The 23,992-nt window shown below is 38.2% G+C and overlaps 1 protein-coding gene across 3 annotated transcripts in view; it reads left to right on the top strand.

Annotated features, from left to right (window-relative positions):
• Window positions 1–23,992, top strand: part of TMTC1 (transmembrane O-mannosyltransferase targeting cadherins 1) — a 260,026-nt gene that overhangs the window by 9,351 nt on the left and 226,683 nt on the right. For all 3 annotated transcript variants that reach the window (XM_081310209.1, XM_081310208.1, XM_081310207.1), the window contains exons 2-5: window positions 7,057–7,234; window positions 17,475–17,548; window positions 19,999–20,175; window positions 23,624–23,827. In XM_081310209.1, coding sequence (XP_081166335.1) covers window positions 7,057–7,234; window positions 17,475–17,548; window positions 19,999–20,175; window positions 23,624–23,827 — 633 coding nt within the window. The remainder of the gene's footprint in view (window positions 1–7,056; window positions 7,235–17,474; window positions 17,549–19,998; window positions 20,176–23,623; window positions 23,828–23,992) is intronic.

The raw sequence follows: 23,992 nt of genomic DNA, 5'->3' as shown, positions 1-23,992 counted from the left end.
TACATAATGAAACCTCATTAAAAATACTGGACCTCCAATCTTGCTTGAGCTCCCTGGTCGGTAATCTTATACTGATGTGTTGGGAGAGAGATGCATCCTGAAGATACAGAATGTTTGTGTTTAGGACTGTCCTAGACCTTACGCCATAATCTTTTCTTTGATTCTGATTTGTGTCCTTTATAAGCAAATTACAATAAGTATAGTGGTATTCTTGTGAGTCATTCTAGTGAAGTATGGAATTTGAGAGAGTTGTGGGAAGCCCCCACTTTGCAGCCAGTTGATTGGAAGTACAGATGGCTTGGTGACTTTTCCACTTGTTGCTAATAATTGAAGTATAAGAGTCTTATAGAGTACTTTGCTTGCGATCTTGGATGTCTTCAATAACGCTGGATAGTTGATGTCTGAATTGCTCTACATCCCAGTACTCACCAAACACCATTAAGAAAGAGAAGAAAAAAAAGAGAGGGAGAATTTGCTAAAAACTGACAGCTCAGTTGTAGTTATAACTAAGGTATTTGGGACACTGGGCTACTTTTTTCTGATTTCCTTTTAAGGATTTTCTTCTGGGACTTGCTGTCTTCTGGGTATCACTACTGATCTTCCTGTCCTCAGTTTCTCTGACTCCTTTGATACAGTCATTATTCTAAATGAAGTCATAATGACACTTGCTGCCCCTTCATGGGCAGGTGACGCTGTGGTTCACTGAGCTCAAATCAACAGGAATTTTGCTTTTTCCTCTGTGCTGTTATCTGCATTGGTGCCTGTGAACTGCTTCGTTTGGTACTTTAGATGCATTAAGTGATGATGATTTGCTTATTTAGTTCTGGTACTGGAGGGAATGCAGAAGGATAGCAACCAAAATGATTGAGGGCCAAAGGGATTTGCCTTAGAGAAAAACAGAGCAGAACCAGATGTTGTTATTTATTGGTTGAATGATCTAAGAAGACTATGGAAACCACTTATAAGCATTTGAGAATTATAATGATAGCAAGAGGTGGGGAAGAAGGAAGACGAACAGCAATAGAGGAAGACAGGAGAATGTGATGTGTACTAGTATTGGGCTGTGGAAATCCACTGGAAAGTTTTGGAGAAAATATCATTTGAGACCTGAGAAACATGATAAAGGAGATACAGTCAATTTTTCCTTTTCCCTGTTTTTTAGTTCTTCTGGGAAAAGAATGTGTGTTGTGTTATGCTGAGAAAACAACTTTTCTGGTAAGCTTGTCAATCCTACCCAACTTCTCAAAGCTTTGAGATCCATGTCTTATTGTTCTGAGACTCTCCTGCCTTAAATTACTTGGATTACTTGGGGCTGATTTCCAGGTTCCATTTCAGATCTACTGGCTTAGAGTATCTTAGGATGGAATCAGGAAATTAGCAGCATAATTAGTGCATAAGGTGATTAAGAAACTTGGAAACCACTGGGACTCCATGGGGGCCTATGTTTAGTGAGACTGAGATGCCACAGTTTCCCTGGCATAATATACAGAAAGGAATCCAAAGGCTCACTGAGATAGCAATGTTGGGAAGCATTTAATATGTGCAAACCACATACACCCTTCTACCCCTCCATAATATTCCTGGAGAGAGCAGATGGCTTTGCCTTCATGGAGGCATTGAGAATGACATTATTAGGAGCACCTGCAGCTCTGGGATGTGCTCTGATGATTGCCTTGTGTAGGCTGAATGTGATATGTTTGGATGATGCTGCTCAGTTGGGCTCTCTGGCATCAGTGGAGTGATAAGATCCTGGAATACCAGAGACCAATTGGGTGCAGTTTATATCATGAGGAACAGTGGGAATGCATTGGGCATCAGAAAGTTTTGACCTGAAGGCATCAAGGTGGTGAATCATGTTTTGTTCCTAGGAATGAAATAGACAGGCCTCTAAAATGTTGCTTGATCTATATGCTGCGGAAAATTGGTGCAAGACCAGGATCAGGCTCAAGTTGCCACAGTGGAGATTTCTGACGTCTTAGCCAGTTTCCAGCCCTGTGCCAGCTTGTGAAGATGGAGTTGATTGATTGAAATGGAATTGGGATCTTTCTGAGGACTTCCTCCCCACCCCCCAGTATAAGTCTCTTTCTGGGATACAGCCTGTTGTGTGTGTGTGTGTGTGTGTGTGTGTGTCTGTCTGTCTGTCTGTCTGTCTAAACCAGAGCCATTTTCAAAGCAGAGAATTAAAAAAGAGTGATGGAGTTTATGTCGAGCTCCTGGCTGTGAGATCCTAGAGGCAGACAGCTCAGAGCCCTTCCCTTGCCTCCCCTTTGGTTCCAGATCCTGTGACCTTTCCTGGGAATGGATGTGGCCATGCTGGAAACCATCAACTCTGATTTCTGTGAGCTTACTGCTCCACCTTTCTGGGCAGTTTTACAAGAAGGCAGAGAGAGTTCAGATGGAGAAGGGTCGATTTGTGCTCATATTTGCCAAACTATGAGACAGAGATGGTTATTAGGATTATTTCAGAAAAAAATATTTTTATTTCCTACTGTTTGGCCTAGTTTTAAATTAAAAAAAAGAAGGCTAAACCAAATAAAATGAGATTCTTAGGGTTGAAAAGGAATGACGATCTTTTCAGCTTCTAACATTATATAAATTCATATGTTCATTCAGTAAATTTTCATTTAGAATCTAGTGTGTGCTGAGCGGGTTGGATATGTAAATGGAAAGAAATTAGCTTCTTACAATCAATAAGAAAATGCTCATGACTTTTGAGTAATACAGCTAGTGAATTTTAGGAAAGTGGTAAAATGCCATCACAGAGGCACCTTCAGGGTGAAGTGCAACCTGAGACACTGCTGTTGAGAATTTTTTCCAGGTGGACTGTCATCCTGCCTGGAACTTCTGTGTGCATGTTTCTGGTTATTGAAGCAGTGGATCTAGTTTAATTGTTATTACATTATTATTATTTTTTTTGGTGGTACTGGGGATTGAACCCAGGGGTGCTTTCCCACTGAAGACAGGGTCTAAGTTGCTGAGGCCGGATCCTCCTGCTGCCTCCTGAGCCAGTGGGATTTGAGGTGTGTACTACCATGCCCCACTTGATATAGTTTAAATGCACAGATGTTTACTAGTTGAAGTGCTAATTCTTTTTTTGAGCTAAGTCCTCTTAGTATTTTGTATACTAATGGTTGAAAACTCAAATCCTGAAAGGGTTAGCTGATGTGGTAGTTGAGTGAATTGAGCCGGATGGGAGGTTATATTCTTTGACATATAGAATTTTGCATAGTAGGCATATGGGAATATCCTCCTCTTCCAGAAATATACTTTCTTCCATTTTTCTTCAAACAGTCATTTTGACTGTCTTTTGATTTCCCATTTGTGATAGTAATATAGGCCCAAGAAACATTGCACTCTCTTTTTACTAAAAGAAAAATTGTGTGTGTGTGTGTGTGTGTGTGTATGTGTGTGTATGATGATAGATGAATGGCATCAGGTTAGGAATATAGTAGAAATTGGCAGAGACTATGGCAAATTGTGAACATTTGTCTTATTGAAATTGGCACCCAAATATTTCTGCATAGCCATATAACCCCAGAGTTGTCAGGTCCAATAACGTTTCAAGGTGAACAGGAAATTTATCCAAATAACCATCTGTTTTGTAAAATACTGGTAAATTTTACAAAGAAAAAAGATGTAAAGGTGAAACAAAACAATTTACTGGCTAAACCTGGCTCTTAGATAGCCTGTTTACAATGTTGTTATTGGATCTTACTTTCCCTTTGGGGAGCTACTTAGAGTAAGTGCCTTGCTTCAGTATTTCATTTGTTTGTCATGTTTATTCATACAAAAAATATATTGTGCTACAACCATGAATGTGTTAGATACTGGGGTCCAGCAATAAATTTGACCAAGATCTTTCCCCCCAGAGAACTTGGTATCATTTCTCTCTGTCATCATCCTCAGGTTGAACACCCCCTTCCACAAACCTACCTTCCTGACACCTCATTACAGAGAGCTTCTCCCTCCTCTACTCCTAGAGCCCTCTTGTGAAGGTGCTCTAGGGCTAAGAAGCACTCTGGAGGTCTCCTGTTCCATGCTGGATTCCACCCACCTTGTCTCTCCTGTCCACAGGTAGAATATTACCTTCTCCAAAATCTTTGCACCTGGTAGTTTCTCCATTGCTAGAATTCTGTCACTATTACTTATCTGACTAACTGCCTCTCTTGCTCCTAGTATGTGGTCAACCATTTAAAAGCAAATGCCCTATCTTCTTTTTGTAACTCTGGGCCTTGAACTATTCCTGATGTCTAATAGGTGTTTGATAAGTCCTGTTGGAGTACATGGAAATGAAAAAAGAGTTTGACTTGTACATTTCCCGATCTTTTTTTTTTTCCCTGGGGATTTAACTCAGGGGCATTCAACCACTGAGCCAAATCCCCAGCCCTATTTTGTATTTTATTTAGAGACAGGGTCTCACTCAGTTGTTTAGTGCCTCGCCATTGCTGAGGCTGGCTTTCAACTCTGGATCCTCCTGCCTCAGCCTCCAGAGCTGCCGAGAGTACAGTGTTTGCTACCTTACCCAGCAGTTCCCTGTCTTTCTGTTGATGTTTTGGTCTGTTTACCCAGGACACACTGAGTCTCTGAGTTGAGGGGAACTAAAAACTCCTGGGAAGTACCAGGTACACTATTTTCATCTGGACTGGCAGCATTTTGTTCTGTTTTACATACCCTCTTTACTCTTACTATTTACTCTTAAACTATTCAGTTTAATCCTATTAAAATTCATAATTTCACCCATTTACACTCTGTGAATATCAGCAAATTAGCACTCCTTCCCCAATACAGGTATTTTTATAATCTTGATAAGGATACATATTAGTTTCATTTAAATCTTTGATAAAAATATTGGACAAAGCAGAGATAATATTGGAAAGCTGTGACATACAGAGGAGGTCTCAGTGCAAGGAGGCATTGATTTATTACTCACCACTCTTTGTGTTTGCTACAGATCCATCTTAGGCTATCTTCTGGGCAAGGAGATTGCAAAAGATTTTGATAAATGTCTTTGTTAAAATAAAGATGTGATGTATCTATCACACTCCTGCCTCTATTAAATTAGGAGGTTCATCAGTTAAATCCTCTTTTTGTGAACCCCTATTGGCTCCCAGCATCAGATCTTCTTTTTTTTCTATTCTTGCAAACAGGATATGTCCTAAAAATTTGTTACCATTTTGTCTCAAGGTAACTGACTGAAGTTTGGAGAATTCATTCTTAATCATTTTAGACTTTTTAATAGATCTTGCTATTTTTATAATTAGCATGGTGAGATGCATTTTTGCCCATACATGATCTTTGAATACTTTTCTGGTTATTTCCTCATGAAAATCCCTAGAAATGAGAATTTTTGTCAGAGTATACACTTTTTAAAGGCTTTCATGCAAACTGCCTGTCAGAGATCCAATTTGGATACCCAGCAAATGCCTGTGAGATGCTGTTTCCTCTCATCATCATCACTGATATGAATGAATTTTAAATGGATAGTTTAGTTGTTCTAGAATGTTTAGTGAGGAATCAGCCTCAGGAGGATGGACTTATAGCAACTGTGTCCAACTCTTTGAGAACCACACCGTGGTCTTACCTTCTTACATCTCCAGACCGGAGCTTTCTGATTTCTGGCAACTTTGACATGTGGGGTCCTCCTTCCTTGGAATGTGGTGCTGTTCTTGCTTTATTTGGACCTGCCTGTTCCCATTCCTCTTCCCCTCGTTTGGATTATTTCCCACCATGAGTCTGTAGAAGGGTGCTGGTGTGTGCAGGCTCATGGATCTGCCTACACACAGCTGGGTCCAATCTTGCATCAATGCCCTTAGTTGAATCCCATATAACAGTCCATGTTTTCCAGGTTTGGTTTTGAATTATGGTTACTTTGTTGGGAGTGGGAGTGAAGGAAGAGTTGATTAGTAACTATGACATTTGGATTCATATGCCCAAATAAAGCTTGAGATGATTAAAATTCTGTAGGTGAAAGCTGTGCATGAATCAAGTCAAGTATTTAGAATATGCATATGTCATCGCTAGAGCTGACTTGTGCAGTCTGGGTGGTTTTGGCAAAGAGGAGTTGTTTCTGTAAGAGAAGAAGATCAAGGGCATGTGAAGAATGACCTAGGGTTACTTCTTTTGTAAGATGGACTGGAGACTAAGGGTGTGTATGTTCCTCTAAAACATCTAGACCCTGTCCAGTGCATTTTTTTCTATAATCCCATAGACTCAATCGTATGATCTGTTACTAAATTTAAAGCAACCTTCAGATGTCTCTGTTCTGCATTTCTGTCTCATGAAAGTTTTTTTTTTTTTTTTATGATGTTCAACAACTGACTTCCCTTCTCTATGTGGTCCTCTTCTTGTTTCTTTGTCATAGTCTTAATAATCAGATTCTGAGATCTGGGAATCTGCATTAAAAACATCTAGTATAGATTTCTGAAACATTATGGTTTTGCTCATGTTTTTTATTTCAGCTGCAGCTGGTAATAGTATGTAATGCCCCAAAGATCCCCTTGTGGGATAGTAATTAGATGATGCCGTCACATGCATAATATGGAAATGTGGCTCCTGGTGGCACCATAGGTGAGAGAACACATTCATGTCTGGTTTGTCTGAACCGTGGCCACAGTCACAGGCTTCTGGTTTCTGTTCATCTGCAGTGACTGTGGCTCTGACCCACAGCACTGTGAACTTGCATTTGAACACTTGGCCACTTTGGAGTAGCTGGCAGTGAGAACAAGAATATTATGAGAGGGGTTTATATCATCCACCGAGTGAAGGAAAAACAGGTTGAGCACCTGCTTTTGCTGCCTCAGCATGGCCAAAGTTTCCTAAAGTGACATTGTATTATATATGCATTGATTTCTGCAGATAGGACAATTAATTTGGAGATAGTAAAAAAAGTGGTTCATACTCAAATCTATCAAATAATGAAATATTGGGAGTCATTTAAAAATAATTACTCAAATAGCTTATCTGTATAAATGATAGAATCTGTCTGCTTTCTTTGTGCTTGTGTTGTGTTTGAAGTTAGCACAGGTTTTTATTTTTTAATTTAATTTTTTTTTACAGGCTAAACGTATTTTTGACTGGCATGAACCCATTCTACTTTCACGCAGTAAATGTAATTTTACACTGCTTAGTGACCCTCGTGCTGATGTACACCTGTGATAAAACCGTCTTCAAGAATCGTGGACTTGCTTTTGTTACGGCATTACTTTTTGCTGTGCATCCTGTTCACACAGAGGCGGTGAGTATAATGGGAACTCAATGAAATAACAACCAAAACAAATGTATTTGTATGTATCAGCTTAACTGATCTTTTTTTTTTCTTCATTTCAAAACCAGGTGAATTCAAAGCTCTACTGAAGTGTTTATCTTTATATAAAAATCATTCTGCTTGACCACTTTTCTTTTTGAATGTTCAAATTGACTTTTTTGCACCTTGAGGATTTAACTGCTTTTTAAAATAGCCACTATTATTAGTCCAAGTAATAGTACATAGTCAGCTTTTTTATTTGCAGAAAATTTAAATCCTAATGCGTCTATAAACAGCAAGGGGCATGTTGAGATACTTGTCATGCTAAGTCATTATTCCTGCCCTATATTTCTGTTTTACTTTTGCTCACTGTGCTTTGTATTTATAATATTTGTGAAGCAGAACTGTAAGAGCTGGAGGAGGACCAAAAACAGAGTGACATCCTTAATGTTAGAAAGAGACTTATGAGGCTTACCAATTATTTTCCAAGTTATTTAATAAGAGGTGTAGTTATTTTGTAGTTGATGAAAACTTTTGTTTTGAAATTATTGATAGTTTAGATCTATGGCCCCTTTAAAATATTTACTTAATTATGCACTGAATGAGGTGGCATTGTTGAACTCCTTTGTTCTACATCTTAGTAACCATAGCTAGTTTATTTCATGTACATTGCTGGAGGCAGAGGATGTCTTTCCAAGAGTACATGGCCCCACAGTTTTTTTAAGAGTCTTTTGCAAAGCCTTAGCTGGCATGCAGACACTTTCCCAAAGTCGATTGTGTAAGAACACACCAGCAGGGAAGATGGCACATTGGTTCTCTTTTCTTAACTTATTCTCTCACCTGCCCTTTTCTCATTTGGACAAAAATAAGAGCTGGGTGTAGGAGCATGTCTACAATGCCAGTGGCTGGGGAGGCTGAGGCAGGAAGATTTCAAGTTCAAAGCCAGCTTCCACAATTTAGCGAGTCGCTAAGCAACTTAGTGAGACCCTGTCTCAAAATAAAAAAAATTTAAAAAGGGCTGGGGATGTGGCTCAATGGTTAAGCACCCTGAGTTCAATCCCTGGTACCAAAAAGGAAAACAAACAAACAAACAAAAACCCCTAAACCAGGAATACTGTCATACATCAGAATCTACCATGCCTGAGGCATACATACCCTTGAGTTTCCTTCTAAAGGAACAGATCTATTGGGGTCAGGAGGCTTCCTTCAATTAATACATGATACATTGAGGAAAGAACTTGTGATCTCTCCCTGTCTTATGAGTTTAGTCAGCTTTTTCGCTGCTGCAACTAAAAGACCTGACATGAACAATTTGGGAAGAATAAAAATTTATTTATGGGTTCACAGTTTCAGAGGTCTCAATCTATAGATTGCAGGCTCCATTGCTAAGGGCTTGAGGTGAGGCAGAAGAATATAGTGAAGGGAAGCAGGTCACATGATGATCAGAGAGCAGAGAGTGAGATCTACACTTGCCAGATACAAAAATATACCCCCAAATCCCTCCCCCAATGCCCCACCTCCTCCAGCCACACCCCACCTGCCTTCAGTAATCCCATTAGGTGATTAATTCACTGGGTTAAGTCTCATCATTTCTCTAAACCTTGCATTGTCTCACACATGAGCTTTTTTAAACTAAATATATATATATTTTGTTGTTGTTGTTGTTGTTGGTGGTGGTGGTGGTGGTGGACCTTTATTTATTTATATGCAGTGCTATAAGAGTCAAACCCAGTGCCTCACACGTATTAGGCAAGTGCTCTACCACTGAGGTATAATTTCAGCCCACACATGAGCTTTTGGGGGACACCTCACATCCAAACCATAATGTGTATTTCTATGAAGAATACAATATGGTATTAGAAATATGGATTGGTGGCTCCTGTTGATGTTCTAAGTTCAGAAGTTCAATAATTGTAGAGATGCACAGTAGTATGTTTATTTGAACTGACCTAAGATTTGACTAATTGGTTTGATACTGATAATTGATTTGGGCAATCAGGTTGTATGATGGCTATTTTCCACAAACAGAATTCTAAACCTTTAAGCCCAAGGTTTTGATAAACTTGTATGTGGATATACGCATAGACACACACACACACACACACACACACACACACACACACACAGAGACTGATAAAAATCATCATATAAAAAATGACATTGTTTAGGTAATTTTCCCTACTCTGAGTACAGTAGACTGGACAAGATGCTTGTAAGTAAAAGAACGTGAGGTATGAGTATTTGTCCTTTGGTAACTCTTGGTAGAGGATTTTTGCTTTACTTCTACAAAACTCTGAAAGTAAATGGCTGTAATGCCAGTTAACTCTAATAATGGATGTGTTTAAATTATTTGCTTTTGACCAAATTAGAGAAGGACCTGGCTGATTTGTCTGCTGGTAGATCATTAAAAAAATTGTGTAAGATGATAGATCACTTTGTGATAAGTGCTGGTAACTTCAGAGTTCCAAGAATTAAGTCATTGCTATAACACGGATACTTCATTGTCATTTATGTGGATAATCTATATAAAGGTTGCAGGAGGAATAGAATTGGTGCTTCATGCTGTCTCATTGTTCTAAACAAAAGGTAATAAGATTCAGCCACAGATAGCTAAACACATAATTGAAACTTGCTGCACATATCAAAATATAAGCTTTTATATTTAATAATTTTCATGTTTTCTATTTTAGTTGTGATATATTGAACAATTATGAATTAATAATATTGGGTACAGTAATACAGAGTTAAAATTTTAACCTTTAGAGGCTTTTGGCCACATGAAATTTAAAAAATCAATTTAATTATGGGTTGGGGGACACAGCTCAGTGGTGAAGTGCTGGCCTAGAATGCACGAGGTCCTGGGCCTGAGTTCAATCCCTAGCACTGCAAAAAAATTTTTTTTAAATTAAATATGAATTTTTATTACAGAGAGATAAGATAATAAAATATTTTAAGCATAAGTATGTAATACATTTAAAAATGTTGAGGGGGACATAAAATAAGTTCAAGGAGATAGTGTCAGATGTCTACTATTCAAAGAAGAGCCTGTATATGATCCTGTAAAGGGCAGAGAAAGTGCTTTGAGCTGCTTTCCTGTCCACATTCCACTGGGTACATTTAGAGCAGTAGCACAACCTTATTTTAGAACGCCAGCATGACAGACTTTAGATACAAACTTAATGAGATGAGAGAGATACCTGAATTTTAATGTTCTTTTTGGTACTAACATGAAGAAAAATAATCAAAGGCTGCCAATCCTAGCCATATAAAATATACAATGCTGGGTCAGTGTTGTGTTTTAATCTAAGACCACAGACCAATATTTTGTTTCTGACGAATAGTTTTTAAAGTTCAACTGAAAATTTATACTTAAAGTGTCTTGGAGTCAATTATCACAGGAAAGATCAAATAAGTAGGGAAACTGCAGATGTAATTCAATGGTTTCAGAGGGAAAGCAGAAAGCATGGGCCACTTGGGGCAGTGTGATCATGAGCTGATAGTGTTTAGGCTGGATTTGAAGCAAACAGGCAAATCCTATTAGCAAAATGACCTTTAACGAAGGGTTTCAACAGGCTTTTGTGCTAATAAAAATACAATCCATAGTAACACAATTAAAGGTGCAAAGGAGTCAAAAAGTGGATATGTTAGGGAAGACATTTACATTTGCAAGAAGATGAGGGAGGTATAGAGAAGAAGGGAAAAAATTTGACCTACAAAACAATTTGTACTGCAAAGTAAAATAGAGACTGCTATTTCATTATAGATTTTAGAGAAATAGAAAGAAAGATGTACTTGATAGAAGATATAGTGATAAATTATTTAAAACTATTTAAAACAACAGAAGACTTTGTTGTGGTGGGGGAAGGGAATTACTGGGAAGTTTCTCCCTTTTGTTAAAAAAGAAAAAAAGTGAGACCAGACCATAAGTTATCTTGAACAGCATGGGGAATTTAAAATTTTGGGATAGGATTTAGTTTAAACACATTGATATGATCATATATAAACATGCTGATGTGATTAAAGGCTTCCTTTATTCATTGTGAGATCATCAAATAGCTGATGAGTATGTGCTTGGTGTAGGGCTGCCTTCTCTATGCTGGGGGAATAAGTGAATGGACAGCAGGGACCCCATCCACAGGTTGATGGTCACCAAGCTCATAGGAAAGCAAAGAAAATAGGCACATAAATAGATACAAGACAAAGCAACATGTTGTAATAACACAAGAACCCTAGAGGAAAGAAGCATTTTTCCAACATAAATATATAGGGACCAATTCATTTCTATACTCACTCTTTCAACAAACATTGGAGTGCCTATAATACACTGCCTATTGAATAGACACTCTGCTGGACAATTGCAAAAAAAAGAAAAAAATTAGAGGTAGACTTACTTCACTTTAGTCCCTGAGATTCCTGGAAATGTTTCCTGACATTGTATTTCTTGGGAAATACGATGTTTTTCTGAATCCTGAAATCATAAGAAAAATCAACAGAGAAATTGGGAAAATTACAATTGTCTTCTGAGAAAACCCCATCATCACAGAGACTTTACTGGTTTGAAGGAATGCACTTACATTAATTGGAAGCAAGAGGAGAAAAAGCTGATACATGGAGTTCCAAGGTCAAGGCCATTTCCAGAATGGGCCAGGAGGACATAAGAGAAAGTTAGTTGTGTTCTGATTAGGTCAGGCTGGCATGTAGCTGTTACCACATGCTAAGTATGTGTTCCTGGCCCTGTCTGATGCTAATGGAACTCAGTCTTACAAATACAATAAACATTAATCACTTTATAAAATAGCATACTTTGTAAAAATCATATGAGTGGTGTTCAAAAAATACCAAGTTTTGAGAGCAAGTTAAGTCTTAGTTAAAATTCCCACACATGATTCTATTACTCTTGCTAGGAGTTCTGTATTTTACATTATAGGTTGAGCATCCCTAATCCCAAATTCCCAGTTCCAAAATGTTCCAACTCTTGACGCTTTTTGAGTGCTAATATGATGCTGCAAGTGGAAAATTCCACACCAGACCTCATGAGGTAGGTCACAGTCAAAACACAGGTACACTAAAAATATTGCATTAAATTACCTTTAGGTTGCGTGTATAAAAAGTATATGGAAACATAGATGAATTTTGTGTTTAAGGTTCCATGCCTAAGATATCTCATTATGTTACGCAGATATTCCAAAATCTGAAAAAAATTCGAACTCTAAAACTCTTAGGGTTTCAAGCATTTCAGATGAGGGATACTAAACCTGTTTTTAATTCTACACACTGATGCTTTCCCAGTGGGTGAACATTTTGTTAAAGGCTACATTTTCCAGGTTACAGCTACCCTCTTGGTGGTATAGACCTTCAACTTGGGGCCAGAATACATGCTGTTCTTTTGCCTATGTTTTTCAGTTGCCCAAAACTGACCAGTTACTTTTTTATTTTCTAATGAACTGTACAGTTTCAACCACATTGTCATAGCATCAAGTCCAACTGGCTCCCACTTCACATTCCCTTTCCACTTCCCATTGCACCCCCCTTCTTTTCATGTGCTCCACACTCTTCATCACTTTCTGCCCTTCCTTCAGGAAGCACTCCACATATCCTCAGACCTCTTTCCCTACTTCCATCCTCTGACTGGAATGCATCTCTGTTCCCTTCCTGGCTGAGGCTTCCAATCCCCTAGTCTTGAGCTTTCTGAAATCTTCCTTGTCCATCTTTTCAGTATCAGATTGTAAAACCATTCCCCTGTGACGCCTTCCCAGATCCTACAGTCAAAATTAAACCCTCCAGTCTTTTCCTGGCAGTGATTTTTCCTCTTGTGTTGCATGTGGTTTCCTTGTATCATATTTAATGCCCTCTTCTAACTCCACCAGATGCTCAAGTCCTCGAGGCAGGGTGTGTCCCTCCAGTTGGCACAATCCTTGGCAGATAGGCACTTGGAAAATTCTTGTTAACGGGAATAAAATACACAGTTATTGAACATGATGATCTTGACTAATTGAATCACTAGAGTGGCTGCTCTAGTAGTTGATGATGAACTCTTTGCTTTTAGATATCTAATTCTTTGCCCCAAAGATCCCAGCTCAAAGGTGTATAGAACAGGTGTTTGTTGAATGCTTAATGGTTTGGTTTGGCCAAGGAGCCTGTTAGTGTCAGCACTAACGTTTCAATGTCCTCTCTGAGCTTCTGCTCAAAGGGTTACTACATTCTATACATCCAGGATATATGTTGTTGCTGCTGCTTCCAAAATGGCTGAAGGGCTTAAGGACACCTATAATGCATTAGGTATGCCTGCCTCGCTTGTAATTGCCTCACTCCAACTTGCTACTCCTGATATCAGTTTGCAAGTCTTGTTCTTGGCCACATTGGCGATACTGTAGTGCATGTCCCTCCAAGCCCAGACTATAGGCTTTCTTCTGAGACTGCAGCAGGCTAGATGGCTCTCTGTGGAACCTTCAGGAAGTCTTGCAGTGTTGCTCAGCTAAATGCTCAAGGAAGCAGAGGTGCAGACTGAGTGGATCTAAGCTTCACATGTGACCTGTGCCCAATTGTTGCTTTACTAGTTCTGAGGTAAGCCTTGACAATGGTGATACCACACTGCTCTGCCTGCCTCCCTTGAGTCATGCCGTCTACCTGATTTGTCCCTCAGGTTCCTTATAGATTAAGCAATCAATGAACAGTGTGTGGTCCAAGCAGCCAAATTAGGTAGTAGCTTTTGCTCTCTGCTGCGATACAATTCTTTGGCTGTGTTTAGGTTTCTCTTATAGGTTGGACTACACCAAGAGACTAGAATTTTTCTTAATATGTGACTTGCTGTCAATTGGTATGTACAATATGTCAGTGTGTACAGTATACTAATTGTCTAGTTAGTATATTTATGCATATTTTAACTATATATTAGACTGCCTAATAAAATTAGATTAAGATATCATATATGTACATCTTAAAGTGAAAAGACAATTTCCACAATTCGTACAGGCAAACCTTTGTGAAGAGTTCCACTCCCTTTCTCTGAAGGGAAAAGGAGGAAGGGCACTGGTGTTCATCAGGCTGGCAATTTCCATGTGTCATCAGTGACGACAATATGTGAGGTGGGGTTGTTATATTCATATAAAGATTACCCCAAATCTCAGAAATTGAACATAACAAAATCAAGTCTCAATCAGGTGACAAAAGACATCTGTGCTGCTGGTGGGTGGGCCGCTCCCTGCTGTGCCATCGCTTCTCCCTGTGACCACAAATTGTGCTCTAGTGATGAGGATGTTCAGGGGTCTGCATCCCAAGAAATTATTTTCTGCTCTTGTTGATGGATTCTCCAACACCCCGTGGGCCTCAGGTGCTCTCCTGATTTGGGTGATGTTGTTTTTTGGTGCCCGAAATGTCACCTTTTATCATTTCCCTCATGAACTGCTCATCTAGCTCTTTGGGGAAATTTTCTTAGAAGCACTTAAAAATTTAAAAATCTGTATCCCATTTTTTCCTTTTAGTTTTATTTCTTGGACTTTAAAATATGAAGAGAAATACACACATCCTGTGAGGCAGAATAATACGAGTCATCTGTCTCCCACTCCACTTCCATTCCAGTCCCCTTTTGAACTAACACATTTTTTGAAATAACTTTAAACTTAATACACAGAGTGACAATATTTTTATCCAGACTCACTAATTTTTAATGTTTTTCCACATTTGTTTTATCACTCTTCCTCTCTTTCTCCCTCTCTGTAAAAATATTGTTTTTTGAAACATTTGGAAGGAGTTGCATAATTTATACCCCTTTGCATGTTAATAATTTAGTGGTATATTTTCTAAAACTGAGAGTATTGGTCATAATTTCTCTGTAGTCTCCTTTATTTTGGAACAATTACTAATCTTCAGTCTTTCTGTTATATAATTTATAGATGGCAGTATGATTCAGAATTTAGGTTGAAGTGTCTGTATTACAAAATGTTTTAAATACATTAAATTGTAATATAGAAATGTTATTATAAAATTATAATATAAATATGCATATTATGTTTTATAATTTGTAACATGATTAAAATTAATAAATGTAAAAAAGCATTATGAATATATAACATATTATATGTAAATACATAATACATAATGTATAAATATTTAAATGTATGAAATTTAATGTATTACATATATGTAATATATGCATGCATATATAATACACTCATATGTGTATACTTATATACATATATATGTTTACTTATATATGCATATTATATATGCAATATTATGACAATAGATTATAAAAAGTTGTAATTAGGAATCATGATGTAATATAAACCAGAATAAATTAAAAGGTAATAAAAGTTTAGTGTTATAAAATACTAATATAAAATTTTATGAAGATTTTTATATATTACTATATATGATATATTATTACTTATCATATTTAATAGCATATTTATGTCTGTGTTTTTACAGGATGATGTTGTGAGTTTGCTTTGTTTTCTTTTCATGATTATATTCAGGTTATATATTCTTGACTAGAATAATGTATAAATGAGGCATCTTTCTTGGTGGTGATTTTGATTGCCTAGTGAATGTGTAATGCAATGTAACACATTATCTCCATTATGTAATTAATTTTTTTTATTTTTCTAGAAAAGTAGTCAGTGGGGAAGACGTTGAAGTCATGCTAATATCTCTCACTTCAGGAAACTTTACTGCTTAGATTTAGCATCTATTTTCAAAAAAACTTTAAAATTTGTTTTTAGGCAAACATGACAGTAGAGTATATTTTGACATATTGTACATACATGGAATATAACTTCCCATTCTGTGGTTGTACATGATGTGGATTTCTTCACATACAAACATAGGAAATATGCCAATTCATTCTACTCTTTCCTATTCCCCTTTCCCCTCCCTTCCCTTCATTCTGCTCTGTCTAATCCAGTAGCTCAGTGGTAGAGCATTTGACTGCATCTATTGTTTTATTTGTTTTTGTTTTTGTGTTTTGTGATACTAGGAATCCAATCCATGCTTCGCAAACACTCTACCACTGAACTACACCCTGCCCTATTGATATTTTTGGTATTCATGCTCTAGCTAGCCTTTTCTTTTTGGCAGCAAAAATGTTTTTTTTCACCTCCCTTATTTCCCCCACATTCATTAGCTTTTCAGTGAAACCAGAGCTCTCCTTGTTTCCCATCCATTTGCTTGCTCTGTGTAGGCATGCACTTCTATTTGCATCCATTCTTTCATCATTTGTATATTAAACAAATGGACTCACAGGTTTCTGTTTTCAGTGGTTTATAATAAATCATGGTCCTTACTTATTTTGATATTCAAATTGTCTCAGGTTTGGTCAGTGGAAGCCCCTTGTTGCTGGCTTCTGTGACCTTTTGACTTTAAATTTTTTGGGTCCTTTTTTACTGCTATGAGAAGATGATAGAAACTTTTCTTGATTCTTTCCACCCTCCTCTCAGTAATCAGCCCTTTTTCCAGGGAGCCAATGTTCTCTTGAATGGGGACTGACTTTTGGGTGTGCCAGGAAGTTACTTTGCTACTTTTTAGCCAGTGCAATGGCAGATCTTAGAAATGTGCACCCATGCGTGCACACGTGTACACACACACACACACACACACACACACAGACATACACACAAACTTGCATATGCATATAATTGCATGAACATATACTCCAGTGGAATGATTGTTAGTTCAAACTTACTCCCTTTCTTGCCCAAAATATTGATTCCTCAGCTTACTTTTTCCTTCTATTCTATAAGTACATAAGTATCCTCTGCTTAATTACCACTGTGGTGTCCAAAGATTAGCAGTGTCACACACTCCATTACTGCTCAAAAGAATATTTATTTTATTTTTATGATACTGGGGGTTGAACCCAGGTCTTGTATGTGCTAGGCAAGTGCTCTATCCCTGAACAACACCCCAGCCCTCTTTTTAAGATTAAAAAATAATAATAATAAATGAATAAGCTTTGATGCTATAAATTGATCCTTTTTACAAGAGAAGTTAAAAATAAAGTTAAGCATGAAAATCTTGTCACTTCTTTTTCTCCTTCTGTAAGCTTATTGTTAATTCTTACTGATCAGAGGTAGTTAGTCATGTCAGAATTTGAAGAATAATATGTATTCTATTTTATTATACTATACTATTTTGTTACATTATATTATTCATCTACAAACAAAGACATTTCTCTGAGATTTTTCTGACAGAATTTTCTGAGTTTTTGAATTTTTCTTTGTGTTAAACTTCATAGGTGGCTGGGATTGTTGGCAGAGCTGACGTGTTAGCGTGTCTCCTGTTCCTGTTGGCCTTCCTCTCCTACAATAGGTATGTATGGCTCAGCAAGCCCTCCTCTGTGATTACAGCCATGCTGTGTGTGTAGAGTGAGCATCTGCTTGGAGAGAAGGGAGGCTTCAGGGTGGTGCTGTGCTCATGAGCTCCAGGGATAAGAACTCTCTTTTTACCCAATACTGGGCTGTTGTCTCTTCTAGCCCCATGCTGAACCATATCCTATCATTTATAAAAGAGTATTTTCCCCCCAGTTCTAGAAATCCGAGCTCTTCTTGATTCCTTTTACTGGCAGTTTCTGCCTGAGAATGGAATTTGGTATCTTAGCTCTGAGCCAAAATATACTGGGCACAGTGCTCTATTCTATTTGCCTATGATTTGCTTAATTTCTCTTTTTCATTTTGGTCCTGATTGTTTCTCCTCTTTATCATCCTCACCAAAGTAGCTCAAAGCTTAAAATAACAAGGCTAAGCAGAAAGTAGTGTTTTTCAATTGTAGTTGTACAATTTATAATTCTTTCTTTGAAATACAGACATTCTTTGCTTTGGGAAAACAGAAAGCAATAAAATAATTTTCTGTTCAATTGTGCCTTTACTCCCCAAACCATGAGATTCTTACTTGATTTGTGACATGTCTACATAGGGCAGGAGTTGAAAAGAGAATGTGGAAAAGGGTCGAGTGCTCAGAGTGTGGCCCAGGAAAGCGGGTGGGTTAGTCATGTCACCTTGCTTGGTGGAGAGAGGCCTGGTTAAGGATTTGTGAACTGTGAACTTTTGATCAGTTCATTGACCTGTGATCTCTCGGAGTCCAGTGACTGAGGAACACTGTTCTAACCCAGTGGTTCTTAATTAGGAGTGATTTCTTTTCATTCCCCAGCCACCATTCCCCCACTCCCTCCAGGAACATTTGGCACTATCTGGAGACAGTTTTTCTTGTCACAACCCAAGAAGTGCTTCTGGCACCTAGGGGTAGAGGCCAAGAATGCTGTTAAATAAACATCCTACAATGCACAGGACAGGCCCTGCAGCAAAGAATTATCTGGTTGAAAAATGCCAATGGTGCTGAGACAGAGGAACCCTGTTATAAACCAATTTAGACCTTGGATCAAGAATGAAATGAATGAAGAATGAAATGAATCAGCTTTTTTTTTATTTAAAAGGCGGAGCCTTTTTTTAGTGTAATATCCATCTCCAGGTTCTGGCTTTGCATTCGCAATCATATGAACAGTATAATGAAATCTTAAAAAGCCCAAATTTAACAAGGAATTGTTTCCTGTTTACTCTGGTGTTAGACAGGAGTTACTCACTTTAATTTAAACTTGTTTCTAGGGCTTTTTGTGTGTGTTTGATACATTTGGGAAAAATGATTGATTAGCCCTGCAGCCTGTTCATATTGGTGTGATAATGAGTCTTATTATTATAGGTTGGACGTGCATGCCCTGCTTACCTTTAGAAATTTGAGCCATAGACAGAAAATGCATAGAAAAATGCACAATTAATGTAAATTCTGCATAAATTTTATGTGATTTTTCTAAGATGCAATAGTAAGAAGAAGATACCACAGAAGTTTTGGCCTTTACTTCAAAGGAATAGGAGCCCAGGATTGGCAACTGTCAAAGAGAACAATGCTATTTCTGGGGGTCAATTGTATTTTGTAAGGTGGAAAGAAAGACTTTTATACCACTACAGAATTTTTGAAAATTTCTATTGGAGATTTAACTGAGAAAAAATAACTTCATCTAACACATGCTCATGGAAATTAAATTTAAAAATATTAATTAGCAAAAAGAAAATTAAAATGTGAAGAATATTTGGTTTTCCTTTCCAGAGAAAAAAGCTACTATATTTTGATTTAATTAATTATGTACTGATTGCTTTGTGTATAGAACACCTAAAACCACTTCACTCATAATAATGTGATGATAAACACTTGTCATGTAATAAGTCATTTCTTCAATGCCCCCCGTAATGCTAGACTCCCATTTTACACATAAGGGAACCAAAGCACAGGGGGCAAAGTAACTTGCTCTCTCACTTCTTTGGTAACAGCAGAGCTGTGATTTGAGCCAGAGACCATGGCTCCAGAGCTCATGCAGGTTGTGTAGTAACCTGTATTATTCACCTACAAATGTATTCACTTAATGTCTTCTTTTCTCTCTAACTATAGCTCTCTGATGACATTTTAAATGACTTTTGAATGTTCATTTATGACATACCATATTTTATCATAATTTACATCCATATTTACATACTATTACATGCCATATTTTATCCTAATTTATATGTACCATAATTTAAGTACTCAAATTGAGTACCATTAACTTTTTTTCATCTTAGTAATTTTAATTCCATGATGAATACTCTGGAAGAAATCTTGACTCACTTAATTGCTTAGGATGCAATGAAATTGACTACCTTTTATCTTTCAAGGTAATATTTCTTAGTGACCCACATTTCTTAATTTAAAAGAACATCCAACCTGTTTTCCAGGAGTCTGGATCAGTGTTGTGCTGGGGAATGTTTCCCTCCCACGGCTTCTCCCTTCTTCTTGCTGCTCAGTTTGTTTCTGGGGACCTGTGCGATGCTGGTGAAAGAGACGGGAATCACCGTGTTTGGCGTGTGCTTGGTTTATGACCTCTTCTCCCTCTCCCACAAGCAAGACACGACGTAAGTCATTTTAAAGTTCAGTTCTGACATTAGGCGCTGCCTAGGGAGAGAATGACTAAAAACGATGGTTTCCCACTTCCGTTTAAAAAATATATAAGTACTTTGTCTCACCTTAGACCATAATACAATAAACATCACTTACTTCATTAAGATAAATGCATTGTATCTGTTTAGCCTCTTCACAGTTTTATAAAGTTCAATAAAGACTATGCAATTTGGGGTGGCCCCAAATTTGGAATTGAAAAGTATCTTTGTTAACTACAAGTTCAGACTGCTGGGTTGTTTTTGCTGCATCCTATGGAGAAAAGGTTGATTCACACAGGGAGGTTGCAAATACTAATAGTTTTGACAGCTTGCTTTGAATCTCTGAATTCAAATGAGTATTATCTATGGAAGAGTACTGCTCACTTGGAGCCTGTTTTCTCTGTCTAGTAGTGACAGTACTTAAGAGTTTTAGGAAGTGCCTCTTAAAATTCCATGAAGAGCGAGTTGAAACCATATAGGAATACTTACTTATCATTTTTCAGTTAAAGAACAAGCTTACCTAGTAACCCATTTTCATTTAAAAACTTTAAGGCACATTCATTTTATTCAGTGGTTTGTAGATGATAAGAATCACTAAGGCATATTAAAACTTCAAGTTCATATCATAATTTTCTTCCTCTATCAAATCTATAATTACCAACTTTACTAATTTTACACATAGACCCTGTTTTTCAGTAATCATAAGTCCCTTATTTTTGAACTTTTAAAAATGTGGCTAATTTATTCTTCTGCCTTGTCAAATGAAGAATTTAAAAAAAAAAAAGTCCTGTTTCTTTGTGCCATTCCCTATCTCTTTATACTTCTTAACATAAAGATGTGAGCAACGCTATTGAGTGGCATTGGGTTGGGGTGAGTCATTTAATTCTGATCACCTTTCTGCCTGGGAGCGTGGAACTTGGAGATAATTTAAATACAGTTTTGCTCTCTGTTAGGTCTCTGCAATCTCAGAGACATATAAAAGGAAGGAACCCAGTAATCACTTTGTCTAAGTTCCCACCAAGAAAACTGGGAGCCGCAGGACCTGCTTGACTTAGGGGAGGATTCCTTTCCTCTGCTTTTACAGCTCATGGGAGTAATCTCAGTTGCCTGCCCCATGTTTCAGAGAAGAATCTACGGATCCCTCTCGCTTCCCACTTCTTGCATCACCTCATCTTTGTCTCCAAACTTCTTCCTGCTTTGCCTCACTGACAACATAGGGCTGTAACAACTGATCACAGATGCACCTTCTCCTGTAGGCCAGTCCAGAGCTGTTTGAATGCCCTCACTAAAGTCCTGTCTCCTCTGGTCTTGGGATTCTTCCACCCTCTGTTGACTGCCTTCCTTTCTCTCTCCCTCCTGTCATTGTTGAACCAAGCTTTTCTCAAAAAGGATAATTGTCTCTTTTCTTTCTTTAGTAATCTGCCCTCATCATACAAACTTGCTTGAGGTTCCATGGAAGGAGTAACGCTGATGATACAGAGTTTTGATTTGTGTACACAGCACATTTTTTAGGAACTTTTAGTTCTCAAACCCAGCAGCACTATGTAATTGGAGGAATTTATTCTTTCCTTCATGCTTTTTTCTACCCATTCATCCCATAGCTTTTTCTATGCCTGAAAAAGAGCAAGACACATAGAGTTCCTTCCCTCAAACAGCATAGAGGCTGCTGGGGAGACAGACATCAAACAATTACACAGGTGATTGATGAAAGGTGGTAGGCAGGATACGGGAGCATTTGACAAGGAAATTGGCCCTGGGTAGTTTGAGTGCCTGGAGTGCTGACTAGGCACTAGGCTCTGTGCCACACCATTTGCTCTCAGAAACTGTGGTCTTCATTTCACAGAGGAAAAAGCAGGCTCAGAAAGCACCTCCCCACAGCTACTCAACCCAAGTGCAACCAGGATTGGACCCACATCTGATGTGAGGCCCTAGAGCTGCGAAATGATCTCCGAGCACCACTGCCCCTATGGAAAGAGCATAGGACAGGGATTTAGGAGACTGCAGGATGTCCCTGCTCACGCACCATGAGATTCTTGACACCAGCTCGGAGGTTCTGAGCATTTGGGGATCATGCATCTCTTGGAGAATTTCATGAAGTTGTAAGAAGGTACACATGCACCGAGTTGCACAGACCTTTAGGAGTCTGCCCCCCTCTTTACTCTTTATGTGCTCATTTAGAATAAGCATCTTGGTGCTAGGTGGTCTTTCCTTGTGTGATCCAGCAGCAGGAAAGAAGGAATCATAGAAGTAAATGTTGGAAGCATTTTCCTTTCAGAAGAGTAATCTATTCCTAAACCTTGGTTGGGGCTACATAAATGGAGTAGGATTTCTTTTATTTGACATCACCTTTAGGAGAAAACATTTAAAGGAAAAGTTCAACACATGAAAGTTAGCTTTTTTTTTTCTTTCTTTATTTTTTTTTTAATGAGGATGTAATTTCTAACATGTAGAAAATGACATTCTCTGACCTCAGTTCCTATAAACATAATTCTGAATTTGGCTCTTTTTATTTCTAGGGCATTATTTCTTATATATACACCAGTGAATATCAAGTCATAGTATTTTGAAACTTTTCATGAATGTTATCACTTTTTTTTTCATTTAGCATTAGGCTTTTTAAATACATCGGTGTTGATATATGTAGCTATATTTCATTCATTTTTACCACTCTATAATATTTAATTATCATAATTTAGCCATCATTCTAATTTTGTAGTTCAGGCTATCCACATTTATGTTCTTATAAACCGCTGCAGTGAGATTCTTGTGCATGTGTTTTTGTACACATTCACGAGGCTTTCTCCCTGGCACAACTGTTGAAGTGGAGCTGCTAGGTCAGAAGCATGTTCACTGGGTCACATCCTGAGTCATTGCTCGTGAAATGACTATAACGGTCATAGAGAATCTCCTTTGTTTCATATTCTCGGCATCATTTGCAAGTATCATACTTTTAAATTCTTGTCCATCTGGTGATTACGAATTTTATCTCAGAGGATTCATAATAGAAAATGTAATAAGAGTACATCAGATGGCCCAGCTATGAACATTATTTGATAAGATCATCATAATGTCTAATCCTGAATACCACCAAAATCAAATATTATGAGAAGACCATAGTTGGAATGTGAGGGGTAAAGAAGTGTGTGTGTCTGTGGGTGCCTTGGTGACCACCTACGGGGGACTAAGTTCTGATCTTCTGGAAACCAACATGATAAGCTGTAAAACTGATTAAAAGAAATAATAATGTAATTATGTTTAAAAATATATATATAGTGGTAACTACCAGAAGCAAAGGGCTCAGAGACTTGGGGATGGTTGCTTCGAGGGAGTAGGACCTGGGGGTTGGGGCAGGGTGCTGGTGTTTTGGTTGCCAGCCTGGTCATTCCGTTTGACTTTGTTTCCCCTCCCTTCTGTGCACAATTAGGAGCAACGGGGTCATCCATCAGCATAGCCTACAGCAGCCTGGGAGCCCCCAGCCCTCCTCACTGGCAGCCCACCCCCACCGGGAGAACGGGAAGCAGCGGTTCCCTCACAAGGGAGCGTGGGGTGGCTGCCATTCCTCACTTCCACCAGCACCCAAGAGCAGTGGATTCCCAGTGTCACCGCGAGCTGTGTGGTCCCTGATGAGGTACTGGCCTGGTTTCTTGGCTGTGCATGTTTTCAGTGTCCAGTATCTTACAGTGCCACCTGTGATGCTGGAAGATTAAAGCATTGAGTTGACTCTCTGAGATCCCCTTCTCTCCACATTTCCCTGCTTTTCCTTTCCTTCTCTCCCTTCTTCCTCCCTTCCTTC

Source organism: Spermophilus citellus (genome assembly GCF_964194105.1).
Source record: "Spermophilus citellus genome assembly, chromosome: 10".
Classification (NCBI taxonomy): domain Eukaryota; kingdom Metazoa; phylum Chordata; class Mammalia; order Rodentia; family Sciuridae; genus Spermophilus; species Spermophilus citellus.
The sequence above is the reverse complement of the archived record's forward strand: the minus strand, read 5'-3'. Positions and strand labels throughout refer to the sequence as shown.